Here is a 20708-nt window from a genome sequence, read left to right on the forward strand (position 1 = left end):
GCTTTTACTCACAAGGTTTCCTCCACTAAATGAAGAACCAATATGACTTTTTGTTACTTTACTTCACTTTCTTTGTTTGTAATCTAGAAATTAGCTTCAAAATAATGAAACTAATATCTGAATTAGTATTTAATGAAAACATGTTGAAGAAAATGTACCAGTGTTTCACAAAGGTAGTGAAGATAAGAGTATGATTAACTCTCTAAAGGTAGCTTGTTTCTGTTCTTTGCCTCTTAGTTAAGATGTAGTAGTGACTTTTTGCTTATTGCTTGGATTTCATGTCTATTATCTGTTTACGCATATATACAGCAGACCTGATTTCTTCCAATGCAGATAGTCATTATAAATCTGCCCCTACCTAGCACTGCAAGCTTCAGTGCTACTGCTGTGTGGTAATTTCAGCATTTGATCCAAAGCTGCCACGTCTTCCCTGTCCCACTTCCCTGATCCTCAGATATATGTCAGCCTTCACCACCATATATCCACACCTACACAACTTTCAACCTCACATTTACTATCTTCTACTCAATAACTTGCAGCTACAATGATCACCTATTGTCCCCTACACCATAACCATTTAATCATCCACCACCCGCTAAACCCTAAAAAAGCAAAAAACACTTCATATTACTTATTATACAAAAAGGCAAGGTAGCTGTACAAATCTTTCATTTAATACCTCTGACTTTGTCAATTTATTTAATATACAAAGCGCACAGAATGAGCAGTAGAGGACCAGTGCTCATGTAGCTCAAATCCTATTTGATAGATAGCAGCCGAGGAGGAATTCTCCTTTGGCAACAGTTTACTGTCTTGTGTAGTCCAGCTAATCTTAGTCGAGACTTCCAGGCCCATTAACATTCTCTACAAAACTAGCCCTGTTAGAAGTTGTTGCAAAACTAGCTCTGTTATGATAACCTGTCTGTTCCTTTGACGTCTGTGCCATTCCATATAGAGATAACACCGTATTACCTAAAGAAGAGGCCAGAAATGACAGTGTAGATATTGAGGTTGTATTGCCGATTTTGCTCCAAGTATTCTCTCTTGATTGTCATAAAACCAAACTTTGCCAAAACCAAATCCGGACTTAAATCCCCCAACTTTCACATACCCTCCTAAAATCACCAACAGTGTTAATTCTCTAAAAGAAGTTTTTTACTTTGTATTATCCTTCTTCTTGCCACATAAACCAGTGGTTCCTATTTTGACTTGCTTAGTGACCCGTACAAACATAAACACCTCCTCCTCACGAAACGACTCACTAAAACTACCTAAACTGTTATCCTCTTCTGCATTGACTATTATACCTCACTATACATTAGGTGTAATCAGGCTAGGCTAATATCTCAAACAAAATGTTTGACACTTCTTCTGATCCCTAATAGAACGCGGTACCATTTGTGAGTTAGAGGCAATTCTAAATATCCCCACATCATCTATCAGGCTCTAATTTTATATTTGGTAGCTGTTGAATGTTATTGATGCATTGCTGAGTGAGTGGAAAGCTGTTTGCAATATGTAAGAGGTGTGCCTCGTATGTGTCATGTACATGGATCTTAAAGAGCTTGGGACCAAATATTTTAGAACATCTTATTATACAGATTAGAGAACCCACATGTAGAAGTACCAATTTACCTTCAGCTGGTCTGTGTCGAGAGGTCTTACTTAGATGTATACTTGGAACAACATATTCCAGAGCTTATGCTAAAGACTCTACACCTATGAAATTGAAAGAGTAGAATGTGTAGTGAAAGATTATGGAAAATATTTATGGATGCTGCTTTTTAATATGATGTTATATTTCTGCACTATTTCTGAAGTTATATCAGAATGATTGGTTTACTTTTAACCCTGTAGGTTCGACTTCAAAAAGTCCAAGTTGCTATTTGAGAGCTTTTCAAATCAGACTAAGTCTGTAAATCTGGTTTCCCATTGCTTGATGGCTTTTGACACACGATTTGCGCAGCAGAAGACTGATGCAGACCATAAACTCAATGTATTTACCTGTATCCTGCAGCCCTCGAAGAACAGCAACAATCCAGGTTCCCTGCAGATTGAGCTGCACTATAGGTATGCACAGCGGAGGTGATGATTCTGTTTTTTTACAAAAATGTTACTTTACTCAGTTGAATATTCATGACGTATCTTAATTTTAAGTTGTTTTTGTGGCGGCGAAAAGAAGAATATGTTTGACGAGAAGGTATACTTTTTGGCTCCCGGACAACATTTGTCTATCTGATTAAATTTGGTGCTTTTTATAGAAAGGAGGTGTGTAACACCTATCCTTTGTGTAAGAGGTGTAGCTTGTATGTAAGGAGGGGTGCATCATTTATGTTTTTCATCCATTGTTCATGCTGCCATGTTATAATGCACTAGCAGAACAGTGACTTTGATAGAATTGTTTGCATTACTTTATTTTTATTTTACACACTTTATCCGCACAGTATACTTGCTGTGCTGTGATTTTTCTGCTCTGATAGGCTCCTCAGGACCTATGTGGAAACAAACCATAGCCTAATGAATAGTTAATGTACCTGCGTTTGTTACCAAATGCAAATCACTTCCTTGTAGGCTCACCCCACTGCCATAGTTAGGGAGTACACTTTTTGCAGAAATAGTTTGGGTGTCTACCTAGTAGAGTGTTCAGTTTTGAACACTGTTGCATTGATTTTGCTGCTAGCTCAGTTTATCCAAAGGGCAGGCTAACTGCCCACAAGAGTATGTTTCGATAAGGCCTGCCTCCGGCTAGCCCCACTTCGGTAAAGGGTACTGTTTGCTATTGAATCCTGTCATGGGGCCTGGTTTAGAGTTTTGCAGGCAGAGGAGGTAAGTCCATCTGTGTGGCGGAGGACATTATCTCCACCATACCAAAGGTCCTTGACCGCCAAATTTAGAGTTGTGCACTGAACCAACAGATAACTCTTAACAGGGGGTGTTGCCGCTGCTTTTCCTGTTGATGTAAAAAGTCTGACTGACGGCTGTGTCCTGTTGATGTAAAAAGTCTGACTGACGGCTGTGTCAAATATGACGGTCGCCCATCAAGCTTTTACAAAGTTTAAAAGTTTTCAAAAAAAAATCCCATAGTTTGAACTTGTTGATAAAAAATGTAAACCTAATGGGCCCCATACTATAGCCTTCACTCCAAACTCAAAATCAGGCCCATAGTTACTTGTATTTCTACAGCACCGTAGTTATATCTTCCATTATATTTGAAGGAAACCGAATTGCTAAGCTAGGAGTGAGCAAGTTCGCAGCCATAATGTGTGCTCTGATTAAGCTCCCATAAAACTTCTATTAGGTAAACAGAATTCTCTATTGTGGCATCTTCATTAAATTGATAAACACTGAATGGAATATGCAGAGGATCGCAGAATACTGAAAATAACAAGGAAAAAAAACTCTCCAAGTAAAGCAAAAATGAAAGCTTATGTAAAAGCAAATGTTGCTTTGTCTTTTTTGTCTTTTAAAACAAAACACATTAGAGTAATGCAAAAAAATACATTATTCAAATTATAAATGAGTCAAAAAACAAAGAGCAGCATTGCTGCCAGAACCCCAATACAGCAATATAATTACTAAAGTAGAAAATATAACAGGACCCCTTATCCAAGATAACTAAACAAATAGAACTTTAATAGGCCAAATTCTTAATAATGGGATCAGATGCAAGGATCAGAAGTTGAGGGGAAAACAATGTTAATGTTTATTGAATCAGTGAATTGAGTCAATTTTTGGAAGCACAATCACACACAACAATTCGCTGGCTGGAGTTCTCAAATTGGCCATTATGGAGCAATTCTGCTGTCTGTTTCTACACTAACAGAAAACAGTGCCTACCCAATGGGAATTTGATTAAGAAGGAAAACGTTTTAGAAGTGTTTATCTTCATGTCTTTTCTGTTTTCCAGCAAAATATCTTTTTTGAAAGTAAAGCAATAGAAGAATAACATTTCCAGAACGTTGTACTGGTTCCTCAGATATCAGGCCCTGTCTATGCTTGCTTGTGAAGGACGTGGTGTTTAAGTGACAGAGAGAGTGTGTATGTATGAGCAAGTATTTCTGTATATGTAAGCATGTGTTGTGAGTGAAAGTGAATGAGAGTCGGGGACAGTGAGTGAGATTGTGTGAGGTGGAGGCCCAGGTATACTGTTCTTTACACAAGGCAACACTACACCAACGTTGCTGCAGCCATGAGCCAAAGCACACCCCTTGTGCCATCGTGCAAAGGTGTGTGCATTCTCTCAAGCCTATATTTTCTACTAGAAGGGGTCCCTTCCAGTACAAAAACAATGGTTTGAGTTTTCCTGCAATGCATGCTGAACAAAGCAGCACACATGCAAACCTGGAGAAGCAAAGACAAATTAAAACATTCCTCTGCATTGCACCTGCCTCGAAGATGTGTAAGATTTTGGTGCCTCGTTCTTCATACCAATGTTTGTAGATTGGGATTTGTGTCAATACCCATGGGTGATTGAATGGGAACCCCCTTGCACTGCCCCTGGAACGCCGCTTTGATGTAAAATAACACAAAGCAGAGCATATTGCAACCTTGTGCTACTTAGGGATACTAGCCAATGCAGCATCTGTTCTGTGTTAGATAGTAAATTCAAAGCATTAGTAAGCCTAGGTCTGAGAGTTAGTAAGTATGAGTTAGGGAGAAAGAGTGAGGTTAAGAGTGAATGCAAGTGAGTGGGAATGAGTAAGAATGGGCTGGGTGTAATGGGCTGTTGGAGAGTATGAGTGAGAATGAATGAGTGAATGTGAGTGTGAGCGAAAATGTGATGTAAGAATTGAAGGTTTGTCATTGGCCCCGGCATACTGAACGCAATTATTTTCTTATAGAAATACCCAAGGTGAAATACTGCCGCTGGCATACTTGCTACAGTTCTTGAAATGACAGGCGCCTATGACAAACTACTGCCACTAGTACACTGGTGGTTGTTCTCGGCATAAAGAGCCCCAACGGTAAAATATTGATACTGGCTTACAAGAGGTATTTCAGGACATACAGGGCATATGTGGAAAACTACTGACATACGTGTAGAAATTCTTAGAATGTGGACACCAGCGGTAGAATGCTGGTACTGGCACAATGGAGGATATTCTTAGCATAAAGGTGGACAAGCTGAGATATCGGAGTGTGGCAACCATGACCAAATGCTGGCCCTGACATTTCCAGTTAATTTTTGACTAAAGGGACACCTATGTTATAAGTAAGGCATACTTTCTAAAATTCTGGCATTAGCATATTTTGTGTCATTTTTTTATATAAGGGACCACCCATGGAATATGGTGGCACCCATGCAATAAGCTGGCCCTGGCACAATGGAGGTCATTTGTAACATATAGAGCACCATTACCACATTTTGAAACAAGCATTTGCAGTGCAATGGGTCTCGCATTTGCTCGAGTTAAAGCTATTAGCTTTGTAAATTCTTAACTGGACTTTTTTTTGCACATAAATTGAAAACGAAAAGTGAAACAGTTGACTTAAGCAAGCCGTTTCAAAGCTCCACGGCTGCCATGAGCATGAGCACAAAAGAGAGAAAGGAAAGAAGTTTGCTCGCAGTCAAACGTATCGGCAAAAGTGCAATTATCCATGCAACAGGATCGATGGCCAAGGTGATAACAATACTGCCCCAAGGAGGGACAAACGTAAAGCATTTACCAATAATAACAAAGGATTTTTGAAAGGCAAGCCCATGAACGAGTGATGGGTGTGCGTGGGCATGGTTAAAAACCCACAGATAGATCCCAGCAGACCAGAGCGCTTGCAAGGTTGACCTAAGAATGGTGCAAACTCTTGAGAAACGTTACGTTTCATTGGTGTGGCATACCATGAAGGGATTTGAATATTTAATGAGTGCCCTTTCAGCACCTTTGAGATTTTAGATACATTTTTGCTAACAGTTTGCTTTAAAATGTACAATGTCACCCCATTATTTTGATATTTTTCTCGGTGGGAGAAACCCTCCAAATGAGGCTTGGCCTACTCGCTTTACTAGCTCACTACAATTCAGGGCAAGTTTATGCCCCAGAACCTTCAAACATCAAGTCAGCACTACAAACTTAGGTGGTAGACATTTATTAGTGTTATGCTGTTATACAGTCATGCTGTTATTATGGCTCTTCAGCGATGTCAATTGTAGTGATGTTAGGGTCATGTCACATGCCTTCCTGCAACAAAAAATAAGGATCAAGGGTTATATGATGTCACTTCATGTGACATCTTTAAGGTCAACGGGTACGTGATGTAATTTCCGCTACCCTGACACTTCGTGAATCAACTCTCATGTACCAACCATTGTTTAATTCAGGGATGGCTCTCTTGACGCTGTTTTAAAAGCTTGGTGCTGTCACTGAGCGTGTACTCCCATACATATATTTTTAATTCTGGCAGCAGCCCTACCAAAAATAGTGATCACAACCTCAGCCTGGTTTCAAGTTAGTAACGTGTTCTTATAAGTTCTGTAAATAACAGATTATCTGCTTCCTACAGATGGGTGTGAATTAACATTTGGCTTGCTGAATAAATCTCGGCAAAAAAACAGAATTATCTTTGTTCTGTCGACAAAATGTTATACTTTGGGAAAGTCTTAGTTTGCTACTTAAAATATTTGTGACTCATTACGAAAGACGTTGTTCTTTGTCAGTCTCACAGATTGGTACAGTCACTCCACAGGACAGCTACCGTATTTGCTGCTCATGATCTATTGTGTGCTGAACCGCAGCCTGAATAGCTGCAGCAACAGTTCAAGCTCAAGGCTAATTAGTGGTTATTGAACTCCCTCTGGATTTCAAGCACCACATAAGTTCACGAAGAGGGCGAAAGCCCCAGCACTTAATAAATGGGTTAAGCAAGGCTTCGTATTATCTATCATAACAAGATCAGATGTGATTCTCTGTGTGGTCCCTTAAACAACTTGTGCTTACATATGTATTTGCTTTCTTTTCTCAGGTCTTCCAAGGACTCCTCCTGTTTCACCGTTGTTTTGAACAACCTTCGTGTGTTTTTAATCTTTGACTGGTTGCTGCTTGTTCACAACTTTCTGCATACTTCAAGTGACAGAACAAAGGCAGATAACTGCACCGGCTCTCTACACCGCAAATGTAGCAGCGATACAGTTGTGCTTCCTCACACTGTGAAGACTGGAGTGGTTACAAAGCGCTCTTCCGTCCAAGTAACTCAAGAAAAACATCTAGAAGTCAAGATAAATGTAACTGGTGAGACAATTTTTGGTACACGTGCTGAAGAGCAGTAATCTTTAACAGTGCATAGAAACGCATTATGTGTATGACACTGTGTGACAGTAGAGAAAGAGTTTACATCCTTTTTTATTGGTATTTTTTCCTATTGCATTATCTCAAAGCTTAAATGCCTTCAGAGGTGTCACCATTATCAGCTCTTCGGGCTCCTGTTTTATATTTCCAAGTCAAAGCCAAGCCTGTATGTCAGCAGGATTTAGCCCTCTAAATATAGGCCCCAGGCTTTTCTGATGGATACTTCAAAACACAGTTTCCCTACCCTGTGAATATCCCCAGATGCTAGACTGGAGCCTGAAACTCAAAAAGCACCACTTCTGCAGGCCGGTTCGTGGTGTCCTACAACTCTGTACCAGTTTCCTCCCGCTTCAGAAGTGACAAGCGGAGTTGCAGATGAGCGCATTCATGCGCACTAACGTTAGTCCCTTTCTTTGTGCACCGTTAGATGCGTATCTGGAGTTATGCTTCTCTTTTCTTCCTTGAAGAGAATGTTCTTCTTTAAAGTATTCTGTGTGCAAGGGAACGTTTTACCCACAATACTACAGAGTTTAAGCCTTGTAGGGATTGTCATAAACAGATGTCTGTGACAGAGCCCCGCAAGATGTGACTCTGGTGTTTGGATTTGATGCATAACTTCAAAGCCTATGATGACTGTGCACAGATGAACCCAAAAGCCATCTGAAGCAAAGCTCTGTCTAAAAAAACACTGCATGACTCCATGCAGGTCCCTCTCCAAATGAACATAGAGTGTTCTGACCCCTCATGTGCTCAAAGTTGTTCCCTGGGCAGATAATCTTCATAGTTAAAATAAGTATTTGGATAATTCCCAAAATAACCCATTCCAAAAAGTTACATAAGACGGTCTAGTGCGGATTTACCCTTTTCTCCAGGGAAGGTACAAGGGTGTCACAGCGCCTCAAGGTCTCATTCTTGTTCACATGAGGAGTCGATTCTAACACTGGTCACATAGCATTCTGAGTGTTCCGGTCCGTCAGCAATGTCGCAGCTGGTTGAATCCTTTAGAGAGGTCATGCTGCTCATCTTCAACACTCTACCAGCTCCCTCTAGAGCACTGGATCTGTCCTTGATGCCATCTATGCCCTTGGACCCACTTTTGGTCCGCATGGGTGTCAATGCTGACTGATGCCTTAGGCAGACCCACAATCTGTAGTGGTTTCTGACTCTCAGCCAAATTCATCTCAACCTTGATCAGGGCAGCACTTGAATCCTGATGCGGCACTTCCAATACTTAATCCCACTTATTCTGCCAACATTCCACTGCTGCTCAATCACGCGCAGACACTGCATCAACCCTATGGCGACAACAGTGAGGGAGGAGCGTGCCACATCCTATGATGACGTTAACAGGTACATAGAACTACAGAATGCCAGTGGGTTGGGTACCAAAACTGATAATGGGTTGGTTTCCCTCCATGAACCAGCAACAGAGTAAAGCATATCCTTTACGACAGTGAGTAGGAGAGCTGGTGAAGTCCTTGACCTCCACCTTCCCACTATCGAGGTAAAAACCAATTCGCTTAATAATGTCCTTAATCCTCATGAGACACCACTAAACCTCTTGCCCGTTTCAGTGAGGCAGTCATTGTTAAGCTCATAGGCAAATCCATTATTTTGCCCTCTGGTCAATATTTAGTTCCATGTTGCAAATAGAACAGCTCCTGATTACCCTTATTTGTTAACCCAGCATCCAACTGTTGAGAGTTACGTGGTGCAGGCATCCATCGGCAGAGTCAACCCAAACAGCTCACCAACTACTCCTCCTCACAGAGAATCCAAATATATGAAAACATTTAACAAAGTAGTATTCTCATTGGCCAGCACTGCCTTGAGGTCAGCCATCTCCAGCTACCTCCTTGAACGTTACACCCATGAACTCTGGGATGTTTGGTGAGGAGTTTCTGCCTGTCCCAGAAGTAATTTGGGCTTTGTTAGGCCATACCTTCTGGGATGGCTGGGATTCTGGAAATTTGTCATCTGCTCAGGCCTGGATATCGCTGATTGTCTAGGAAGGGCTATTGGGACAAGTGTGGTTCTCAGGCACCATGCAAGGGTGAGGTCTGCATGCTTCTCCGTGGACCTCCAGGTGTCTCTAATGGACATGCTCTTTAAAGGTTGCTGCCTGTTTGGCAAGAAGACAGATTCAGCCTTGGAGCGTTCTTAAGAAAGCCAAGCTATTCCACGCACTTTGAGCCTTTCCTCACAAGTCTGGCTATCACCCCAGCAGAGTCACCCTTTTTGAGAATATGCAGAGGGCTAGCGCATATGCATCGTTACATCCCTCTACCCACAATGCAGGCGTGCCAGCCCTTTAGAGGTTGAGGCCACAGGCCTAACAGACTAGGATCATGAAGGAAATTTGTCAAGCTGCTAAGTGTGTATCAGTGCACGCTTTCACACAGCACTGTTGCCTTGACAGGTCAATGGGATAGACATTTACATTTCGCCTGTTCAGCCCTACAGTACTTTTTGTTCAGAGCCATTCCATAGATCATCACCTGGGGAGGAACTGCTTTAGTATATATTCACAAGGTCAGGAATCGTCCGTTAGAAGTATCCATCAAAGAAACAAGTTAAATACCTTCAGTAACACTCTTTATGGTGGATACCCTATCTAAATGCACATTCCTCACCGTCCTCCTGCATCCCTGTTCTATCTAATGGTCTTGATTTCCATCCAAAAATATCCCAATTTAAGGAATCCATACACTGGTCCTTCCAATCATCTGATGAAAGAACCTGGCGCCAGTGTGCATAGGTGGCACTTATATGTGTCAAACGTTCACCTGAACTTTATGTAGCATATTTATATGCTGCTTCTAGTGCGTCCCAAAATTCTTTTACTTTTTCCCCTGGAGGCATGCAGGGGTGCATGTGTGAATGAAAAAGGGTGACATTTGGTGGGCCTTGAAGGTAAGCCTAGTCTCTTGTCAGATAATACTGAAAATGTACTGCAGTTGTATTGCCTAGGAAATGTAGAAGGATAACACAGCATTTGTGTGTACCTGGGATGGTATCAAGAGACTACCCAACAGTGATAATTGCATAGAAACTTTAGCATATTCATGAGACTAGTAAAGCATGTGTGCAGAATTTAGACAATAGGTGACATTCGCGAGGACCTGAGTTGTGCTTCAGTAGTGCTGCTGCAAGCAGTAAACCCAGATAAGTTATAGCTACTGGTCAGGTTTGGGAAGCAATATGTAGGCTTGTACTGCATTGGTGGATCATCACTGAGTAGGGGTAGATGTATGCCTTGGTGCAGTGCAGGAGGGTCATAGATATGCTCCAAATGTGAAAACCGCAAGAGCAGCTAACAGTGTGAGAAAGCATATAATCCAAATCTGATCGAGACTTCTACCTGCATTTTCCTTACATTAGAATTATCCCCACGTGTCAGATTGGATCTGGAAATTTTTCATAAGCAGTACCCCTGAATGTCGTTAGTTGGCATTGTTTGGCTTCGCATGGTGTTGGTGGCGTCGTCCGCTCCAGAATAGACTTAAGCGGGGCCTGTGTCGGCACCATCTCAGGCATGGTGACATCAGTTATTTTCTTTCTGCACCTGACAGCCTCGAGTTGGAGAGAGCTACCCCCAGTAATTTTTTCACTGCCCTCTCTTAACTTTTTGTTGAAGATTTTTTAGCTCTTTTTCCTGGTGTGGCAGGGATGTCTACTAGGCTGGCTTAAAGTCATGCGTTGCTTGACATCAACAGGTATCTGATGGACACTTCTAGTTGCAGATTCCTCTCGAGTAGTACCCCTGTGCACCAGCGGGTGGCATCCGTCAGCTCCGCGTCCGTCCCCGGCATTGAGCGCACTGTACATGATGTTGTGGGTCCTATATAGGCGCCACCTTGGTGTGCTGATGTCAGTTATTTTATTTCTGCGCTAGCCAGTGCTAATGCGAAAAATAGCTAACCCTCAGTTACTTTATGACTGGTCTTTTTCAACTTTTTGTTGAAGATGTTTAAGTGCCTACACTTCTGGTACATTGAGGATGTCTTCACGTAAGACCGCGTTCGAGCCCTGTGGCTCCTGTCATCTGGCTTGTCAGTGAGGGATCTGCACCTTGTGTGTTTGTGGTGTCTTTAGCACAACCACAACCCGAAGCGGTGCTCCGAGTGCCAGGCCATGAATCTTAAGGCTTTGAGGAAGCAGTCCCTAAAGTCCTTGCGGCCCGGCACTCAGCTCCACAACACTTCTGAGCTCGGTCAAGAGGAAGGTCTCTAGAACGGTCCTGGAGCCCCCCTTCATCTTCGTCCCACTCTAAGACCTCGAGGCATTAGGGTAAGTCGAGGCACAAAAAAGTAGTAGAATATCAAGCGTTCTTCGACTTCACCCTGTCCATCGGCCGACAAGATGAGGGAAAGGGAACGTCGTCGCTCTAGGCCTGCATCTGGGTCACCTCCTTGCCTCCCTGAGTTACTGGAAGCCGGATCGACCCCTGCCCAACTCAGAGTTTTATGAGGCCATGCACTTCATGTTTGGGCAGTCCAACTCCAATGGAGCGCCTTGAGGCCCCACAGGGTCAGCAGTTGCGCTCTTGTGTTCCGTGCCAGCAGCTTTGGCCTCAGCTCCAGGGGGCAGCCAGGGACCCATTCGTGGATCTAAACCGGCATCTGTCCTACCACTCTGACCTTGCTGGATGCCGGTTCTGATGTTGACGTGCCCCCGCGCGTCGTCGATCCCATCCTGATTGCCGGCTCCGTCATGGAACCGGATCTATGCCAACTCCGACTTCAGCAGGGGCCTTTTCCCCTATGTCAGATCCTGACACTTATCCTTATTTGCTGGGGTCCGGGTAGGGATCGGAGGGGTCACTGGACCTTTAGAACACCACCTCCAAGACCCTATGGACTGGCTGATGGACCTGGTGAGGCCAGTGGTTTGAACAGTTACCCTGACATTGGCATTCTTTCTCCCCCTACCGTAGCTATGGAGGAGGGAGTGTCCTATTCAGTGGTGGTGCAAACAGCGCTTGAAGTCCTGGACCTCGCACTACCTTTGGTGGTGGTCAGGACTAACCTCCTGACAGAGGTGCTTCATACTCGAAACCTTTTTGCCCTTTAATTAAGCCCTTACTGATGTCCTGCTGGGTACCTGGTCCAGACCCAGCACAGGGGCTCGCCCGCTGCCATAGACCTGCTCCGAATGACTCAGTGTTCCTGACGCAACACCCCACCCTTGAGAGCTTGGTTATCCAAGCCTCTAGGTCACAAGGCACATACCCTTCCCACCCCCTGATAGGTAATCTAAGAGGCTGGACCAACTTGGGAGGAAGATGTTTTTTTCCTCCAGCCTGGCATTGCCATCCGTGAACACCGCATGCCTTTTGGGCTGTTATACCTATTCTCTGTAGGACATGGTTGCGCAAGTCCTGCCACACGTCCCGGAGGAGGCCCAGAATATTCTCTCCCAAGCTGTTGTTGACGGGAGAGACACAGCCAGTGAAGTTCTCAATCAGATGTGGGCTGGACACGACCGACTCACTGGGCAGAGCGATTGCATCAACGGTGGCCTTAAGGGCCCCACGCCTGGCACCTGGTTGAGGACGTCTGGCTTTTCAGGGGATGTCCAGTCTACCCTTATGGACATGCCCTTTGATGGCACTCATCGCCTTGGAGCGAAAGTAGACTCAGTGCCCGAGCGCTTCAAGGATTCTCGAGCTACGGCCAGGACCCTGGTCCTCACAGCTGCCTCTCAGCCCCTTCAATCTGCTTTTCACCCCTTTCGTGGCTATAGAAGGGGTCCCCCACCATGTCCATTCCCCTCCAGCCACTGTGCTGCGCATGCTGCTCAGCCTTTCCGTGGCCGGGGATGTGGAATTCACCTAGTGGATCCTAGTGGATCAGGGAGCCAGCAGTCTGGCCAGTCCACCACACACCCCCTCTGCATCTGCCTCGACACCTTCCTAGTCTGACGATTCCCCACCAGGGACCAGTCAGAGGCAAGATTCGCCATCACTTGCTCTGCTGGCAGTCCCTCACGTCAGACAAGTGGGTTTTGCAGATGGTCTGAAGGGGCTACTCCCTCCCCTTTAAAACTACATTCCATCCATGCCACCATTTTATGATCAGATGATGAAGGATCACTTGGCCAAGGGACCCAGAGAAGAGGGTCCCTGTGCCAGAAGTAGGTGGTAGTTATTTCCGCTACTTTCTGGTACCCAAAAAGGACAAGGGCCTGTGTCCTGTCCTTGAACTTCGGCCCCTCAATCTCTTCCTCACAAAGGAGCAGTTCAAATGCTCACTCTGGCTCAGTTTCTATCTGCCCAGGACACAGGAGACTTGGATGGTAGCACTGGACTTGCAGGACTCTTATTGCCACATCCCCTTCCTGCCTGCACACAGACGTTACTTGCAGTTCATGGTGGGATACGAGCACTTTCGGTTTACTGTGCTCCCCTTTGGCCTTACCACTGCCCTTCGGGTGTTCACCAAGGTAATGGCGGTGGTAGCAGCTCATCTGCGCAGGTTAGGGGTTTCAGTGTTCCCCCTACCTCGACTACCCGCTGTTGAAGGCGGGATTGCCCCAGGCTGTTTTCTGCCATCTTTAGACTATGCTGAACCTCTTGAATTAGCTGGGGTTCACTATGAACGTGCCGAAGTCACACCTGACTCCATCTCAGATGCTCTCTTTCATTGGAGCTATTCTGGACACAGTGGACTTTAGGGCTTATCTTCCTGAGTGGCGAGTCTAGTATATTCAGGCTATGATACTGATGTTTCAGCCTCTCGCCTGGATTTCAGTGAGAATGCCTACAAGGCTGCTGGGGCTCATGGCCTACTGCATCCTGTTAGTGAAACATGCCAGATGGCAAATGCAGGGTCTGCAGTGGGACCTGAAGTTCCAGTGGGCGCAGCATCAGGGGAATCTCTCCCATGTGGTCCAGATCTGGGAGGGAACTGCACAAGATCAGCAGTGGTGGTTAACTAACCGCGATTGGGTCAGAGGCAGATTCATCTACCTTCCCAACCAGATCTGACTGTAGTGACAGGTGCATCACTCCTGAGCTGGGGCGGCCACTTCGGAGAGGTGGAGACCAGAGACGTCTGGACTCCACATCGTTTTGGAGCTCAGAGCGATCAGACTGGCAATAAAAGCATTTTTTCCCCTCTCTCAAAGGAAAAGTGGTGCAAGTGTTAATGGACAAAACCACTGCCATGTAAAACTGCACCAAGCAGGGTGGGGTGGGGTCAGTGACCCTTTGTCAGTAGGCTCTGCACCTCTGGACAGGGCTGGCACATCGGGGCATTTCCCTGGTGATTCAACACTTGGGAAGCTCTCTGAGAGCCAGAGTGGACAAACTCAGCCGACAATGCCTGGTCTGTCACAATGGCATCTCCATCCGCAGGTGGTGCAAGGTCTCTTTCAGCAGTGTGGAGAGTCTAGGTTAGATCTTTTCGCCTCTGCAGAGAACGTGCAATGTCAGCAGTTTTGTGTTGAAGTTTCCAAGTTAGCACTCGCTCGGCGATGCTTTTCAACGTAAGTGAAATTCAGGCCTCCTGTATGCCTTTCGGCCCACACCACTTCAGCCCAGACTTGTCAAGAAATTTAAGAACGACAGGACCCAAGTAATCATTGTGGCTCCAGAGTGGGCACAAAGAGTCTGGTATTCAAAGCTGTTAAGCATGGCCATCAATCCTCCAATCAGACTTCTCTTTCAAGTGGATTTTCTATTGCCGCAGCAGGGAAGGGTTCCCCATCAGAACATGTCCAGTCTCTGCCTTCTTGCTTGGAGATTGAGCAGCGGCAGTTGGAAGATTTTGACCTTCTGCCCAAAGTCTGTAATCTTATCTTGGCAGCCAGGTATCCCTCCAACAAAATGGTATACACCTGTCATTGGAACAGATTTGTGACATGGTGTTCAGACAAGCCTGGTGACCCCCCTCTGTGCCTCTCTTTCCGGGTTCCTCTTATTCATACTTTCTTTGGGCACTCTAAAAGATTATCTGTCTGCAATCTCTTCTTTTTTTAGATTACCTGATCATTCCTTTTTAAGTCTCATATTGTTAGCAGGTTCCTTAAGGGTCTTACCCACATGTTTCCTCCATCCCCTTTCTTCATGCCCAAATTCATTTGAATTTGGTTCTGACCTTCCTAATGTGCGCTCCTTTTGAGCCAACCCATAATTGTCCTCTCAGGCTTCTGATGTTAAAAACAGCCTTCCTTGCGGCCATTACCTCTGCCCATAGGGTGAGTGAGCTGCAGGCATTATCATCTAAGCCACCCCAACTTTCCATCTATCCTGACAAAGTGGTGCTTTGCACTAGGGCTTCTTTCCTTCCTAAGGTAGTCACACCCTTTCAAATGCACATTTACCTATGGAGACAATCTGCTCAGCAGTTACATGGGCAAACCCTCACACATTCACAAAACACTAATGTATGGACGTTAAATTGAGCAAGGATGCACAAAGAGTCTGGAGGGACAAAGAGTACTACAGCACCTGTTTGCAAACACTACCTCCTTTCAACATTTCCAACCCAAAGGAGGGGATACCACTACATAATCTAATGCAAAACATGTGAATCCAGAAAAGGATTCATGCTGCAAATCAAAATAGTTACTTACCAGTAGGAGTAGTTTTGTAGCCCGAAGAATTTTGTGGATTCACATGTGACTTACCCGACCTCTCCAGAAATAAGAGGTTAATGCAATTGGGTGGGGAAAGGAGAAGAAAAAAAAGAACAGAAGACAGAAAAAAGATTCTGAAGATGGCTACTACATACAGGAACATTCAGGATGCCGACTGATGTCACACAGAGGACAGGCATACCACCAAATTATGGTTGACTCACACAGCGAAAAAAAAACAAGATAAGTATTTGAAATGCAATGGTCTCGAATTTGCTCGAGTTAGAGCTATTAGCTTTGTAAATTCCTAGCTGGACTTTTCTTGCCACATAAATTGAAAATGAAAAGTAAAATGGTTGAGATAAGCAAGCAGATTCAAAGCACCATGTTCAGCATGAGCGCGAAGGAGAGACACAAAAGCAAAAAGAAGTTTGCTCGCAGTCAAACATATCTGCAAATGTGCAATTATCCAAGGCGGTAACAAAACCGCCCGAAGAAGGGACAAACTTAAAGCATTTACCAATGATAACAAAGGATTTTTTTATAAGGCAAGCCCATGAACGAGTGATAGTGATGTGCGTGTGGTGGGCATGGTTAAAAGCCCACAGATAGATTACAACAGGTCAAAGCGCTTGCACGCTTGACCTTAAATACAAGCAAGAAGGAAGAAAGACTTTTCTGGACCCAACCACTAGATGGTGGAATAATTCAAAGCATGAGAATTCATAAACCTCCTCAGGCTGCAAAACTACTCAAACTGATATGAAACAATTTCGTAACAGCAATGCCTTCATGACGTCAGTATGTGTCACTCTCTGATGATGGAGCGAAATAGAAAATTTGCAAAGCGGTCACCCTTTTCATCTGTGGGAGTCTTCAGTGACAGTTGAGACATACATTTCGTTGACAGGATAGGTTGCCCTCCATCTGGCTTATACTATAGGCAAATTGTGGTTGACTGCTCAAAAGCATCATTACACTTAATCTTATTGGAGTTGAGAGAGAACTGCTTAACCTTCCACGCTTTATTTCTTTCATTGGAGGACAGACGTTGCTGAGGCTTAAAGACACCAACCCTCAAGCCCACAATGTTCAACATCTACATGGCTTCCCATGCCTCTCTTCCCTGCTACAAGTCTTTTCTTGTACAGATAATAAACCATAGGTGTAGGAAATTAGCACCTTTCTGACATAGTTACCCCCACTTTTTGCCTGGTGTCAGTGTGTTTAGACTGTAGTATACCCTGCTACCCAGGACCCCAGTGTCCGTATTCTCTCTCCTAAATTTAGTTGTTAAGTAACTTTTACACCCCACAGTTGTCATACTGGTGTGCACCCATGTAAGTCCCTAGTATATAGTACTTACCCAGGATATTGGTACACCAGGGGTCCCACCTGGCCTGCAGCATATACTGTGCCACCCATGGGGGGGCCATGCAAACTGTGGCAGCAGGCCTGCCATAGCAGTTTGTGTGAAATGGTGCATGCACCTTTCACCCCAGATATAAGGTTTGCCTTACATCATGGACACTGCACTCTGACCTTATAAGTCACCCATAAGGTAAGCTCTTCGACCCAAGAGCAGGGTGCTTGGTTCTCAGTTTGAGGGCACACTATCATGAGTAGAGGTGCCCCTACAAAGCCCAGACTCCTTTATCTGGGCTTTGTAAGTGTGGGGAAGTCATCTTAAGGTTTAGAGTGGACACTGGTCAACACAAGATGTTGACCTACATAATGGCTTCACCAAACCTAGGCATGTTTGGTTTCAAACATGTTGGAATCATGCAACCACACTGATTCCAGTGCTAGTTGCATGATACCATGCACGTGGGGGGGGGGGGGGAAGGAGTAGAGGTGTCCCTAAGGGGTTCCCCCATGTCTGCCTGTACAGCCTTGCAGGGTCTGCATGCCAGCCCCTTCTGCTGCTGACCCTAGACACTGTTCTGCCCTTCTGCTGTTGAGCTTTAACTCGGGCAGAGGAAGGCAGAACAAAGGATTTCCTTTAGAGGAGAGGTGTGACCACCGCTCCTTTAGAAATAGGTGCCGCTGGGGTGGAGGTTCCTCTGAGTGCCACCAGACTGCTTTGAATGGCACATTTGGTGCCCTCCTTGCATAAACTGGTTTACCCCTGTCCAGGAGCCTCTGTCTCACGCTCTGGCACGAAACCACACAAATGACAGAGGAGCGCCCCCCCTCCCGTTCCTCACCCCCCTCCCGTTCCTCATCTAGGGAGGTGCACAGAGCTCTGCCAGGTGGCCGCTTGATTCTCTCATCATGAAAATAAGATGAGAAGAGGCTCCTGGGAGCATCTGACTGGTTAGTCTAGCTGGGTGAAATATTTGACGCCCCCAACCACCCAATAGGTCAGTCACTGCAGTAAGTGTCCAACCCCTTCCTGGGTTACTTAAGAGCTCCACTGAGGGTGGGACCCTAGATTTGTCTGCAGGACTTCAGGAACTGTCTGCAAGTCTCCTCTGCAAGACACTTCTGCAACCTGGACACTGGAACCACTGCTGTTCTTCGCATATCATTGCTTATCGAAAGGTCTCGACTTTGCATTGCAGATGGACCCATAAATTCAGGGGCGCGTCGGTACTAGACTGCTGTTCTTCGCTGGAACTAACAACAAGATTGTAACGAGGGCTTCTACTACAACTTTGTTTCCAAGTTTTGCAAGACTTCTGCAAACCCCATGACCGTGCATCTTCCATAGTCACAGGGACTTTGCCTGGACTTAGGAAAGCAAGAAGGAGTCTCCCTTGGAGTGAAGCAGGCACCTCAATGACGATGACCGGTTTGTGGATTCTGCTGCCACACGGAGCCATCAAGGCTCTACAACACAGGTGGTGGTTCTGGGGCTCTGCAAAGGTCTGACCTATTTTCCTTGCAACTGGGAAGTCTGTGGTCCTGTGCTGGAGCTGCTTGGCTGGAACCCCTGTGCACCGATTCAGTTTGCCGTTGTCAAGGCTTGTTGGCTCTTCAGTCCGAAGACCTCCTATCTCCAAGAAGCCCCAGCCTCCAGCAATCTCCAGCTCCAAGAACTACATCCCCTCTGCAACTCCTGTGATGTGGGCATTCCTCTTTGGTGTGCTGCAGAGGACTCCCTGTGCCTGCTGCCAGAGGTTCCTGACCTACCTGCAAAGGTTGGATCACCTGGACCTTTCTGGTCCCCACAAATCCTGCGTTCTTCGTGCAATGCTGCCCTGCATTTGCCTTGGCTTGTTGGTGGTCCTGCTGACCACTGACCCTTCTGCAATCTGATGACTGGCGTGGGACAGCTCGTAGACAACTCTAGGGGTCTTCCTGCATCGCCTGAACTCAACAGCTGCACTTCTTGTCCACCATCCAGCAGGAACTAATCTCCAAGAAGGGTGGGCATTGGCCTCCTGCACCGCCTTGGCACCTCTTAGTGGTCTGGACTCTGTCCCCTCTTTGCTTGGGTCCACTTCTTCAGGAATCCACGCCTGGGTTCCACCAACCTGGTTCACACCTCACAGCAGCAACTGGACAACTGAGTTCGCCATTGACTTGAACAGACGGTTCCTACACAACTTCACCCCTATGCACATGTGCTTCCTGGTGTAGGTACTCCACTGTTCAGGGTATCCACGGGTTTGTGCACTATCCAACCTCCCTTATCCCAACAGGTTTCCTCAGAGTCCTCTGGGAAGCATCCTAAAACTCGAAAACTCCAACTCCAACTGCAACTTCCCTATGTTATTTTATGGACACTGACCCGGGATTACAACTCTGCACACGGGCGCCTGGGGAATCCCATCTACTTATCTTGGGTGTTCCTGTGCTCCCCAGTCCTAAGGGCCTTTGGGTGATAGTTTGGAATGGGAGTGATTCTTGCATTCCATTAACTTAGTATATGGTTTGACCCACCGCCAATAGGGGCACATATTATTATGTGCCTGTACATGCCTTTTTCTAAGTATGTTTCTGTATGACCATATCTCCAGTTAGGAGACATACCAAAGTTCTAGTGTGTGCATTACAACAAATATAGAATATATATTTTTTTAACACTGGCATAGTTCTTTCCTATGTGTACATCACTGACTGACCTGTGTGGTATTAGCAATTGCTTTTAACCCTCCTGGATAAGCCTTAGCTGCTCTCCACAGTTACCCCTCTGAGAGCTCTGGTTATCTAGAATCCCCTATACTATCTGTAAGGTTGCCTGAACTCAGTACAGGGTGCCTCACCTATAGGTGTAAACCATATACTGAGTCAGCCTCCTACTATGGTAAATGACGCTTTGTCCACACAGAAGTGTTACAAGGATTGCCTATCTTAGATTGCCTTATAAACACATTCCATTTCCTTCATAATGAACTCTGACACAATGAAGATCCTTGTCAATGTCTGAACAGGTCATTGATTGCAACCCCACACAACTGGTTGTGTATGCTCCAAATCTGTGTCATCTTTGATTCCTGTCTGCCTTCAAAAGTTCATGCAGTACATCCACTTGGTTTTAGGTATTAAAAGTCTTGATTAAAATATTCCCTTTTCGCTATCTCCATCTGTAAAGCAGTCTTCTGGGGAATCATCTTCTCTTGCCCGAACTACTGCAACTCACTCTAACTGGGTCTTCTGAGCTATCTTCCCTCCAGACCTAGGTTGTGCAGAATGCAGCAGGAAATCTGCTCCTCAGACTAAAAAAAAACTCACTCATATGTCAGACATTCTCCTTTCAATTCCCGCCGTTAGATTTTTTTTATTTTTTTTTTAATATAAAAGTTGTCACTCTTTTTTTCACGGAACAATTCAGGCAACCCCTAAGCTTCTCAGCAGCTAACTTGCATATGGTGCCTTACATAAGCCACATTGGCCAGGGTG

At 45.2% G+C, this 20708-nt stretch overlaps 1 protein-coding gene across 2 annotated transcripts in view; it reads left to right on the top strand.

The window, feature by feature from the left end:
* Window positions 1-20708, top strand: part of VPS13D (vacuolar protein sorting 13 homolog D) — a 2230750-nt gene that overhangs the window by 814558 nt on the left and 1395484 nt on the right. The window contains exons 30-31 of one of the 2 annotated variants that reach the window (XM_069240741.1): window positions 1858-2070; window positions 6958-7223. In XM_069240741.1, the coding sequence (XP_069096842.1) occupies window positions 1858-2070; window positions 6958-7223 (479 nt within the window). The remainder of the gene's footprint in view (window positions 1-1857; window positions 2071-6957; window positions 7224-20708) is intronic. The other variant, XM_069240742.1, reaches the window with a different exon arrangement.

This window comes from Pleurodeles waltl, chromosome 6 (genome assembly GCF_031143425.1).
Source record: "Pleurodeles waltl isolate 20211129_DDA chromosome 6, aPleWal1.hap1.20221129, whole genome shotgun sequence".
Classification (NCBI taxonomy): Eukaryota; Metazoa; Chordata; class Amphibia; order Caudata; family Salamandridae; genus Pleurodeles; species Pleurodeles waltl.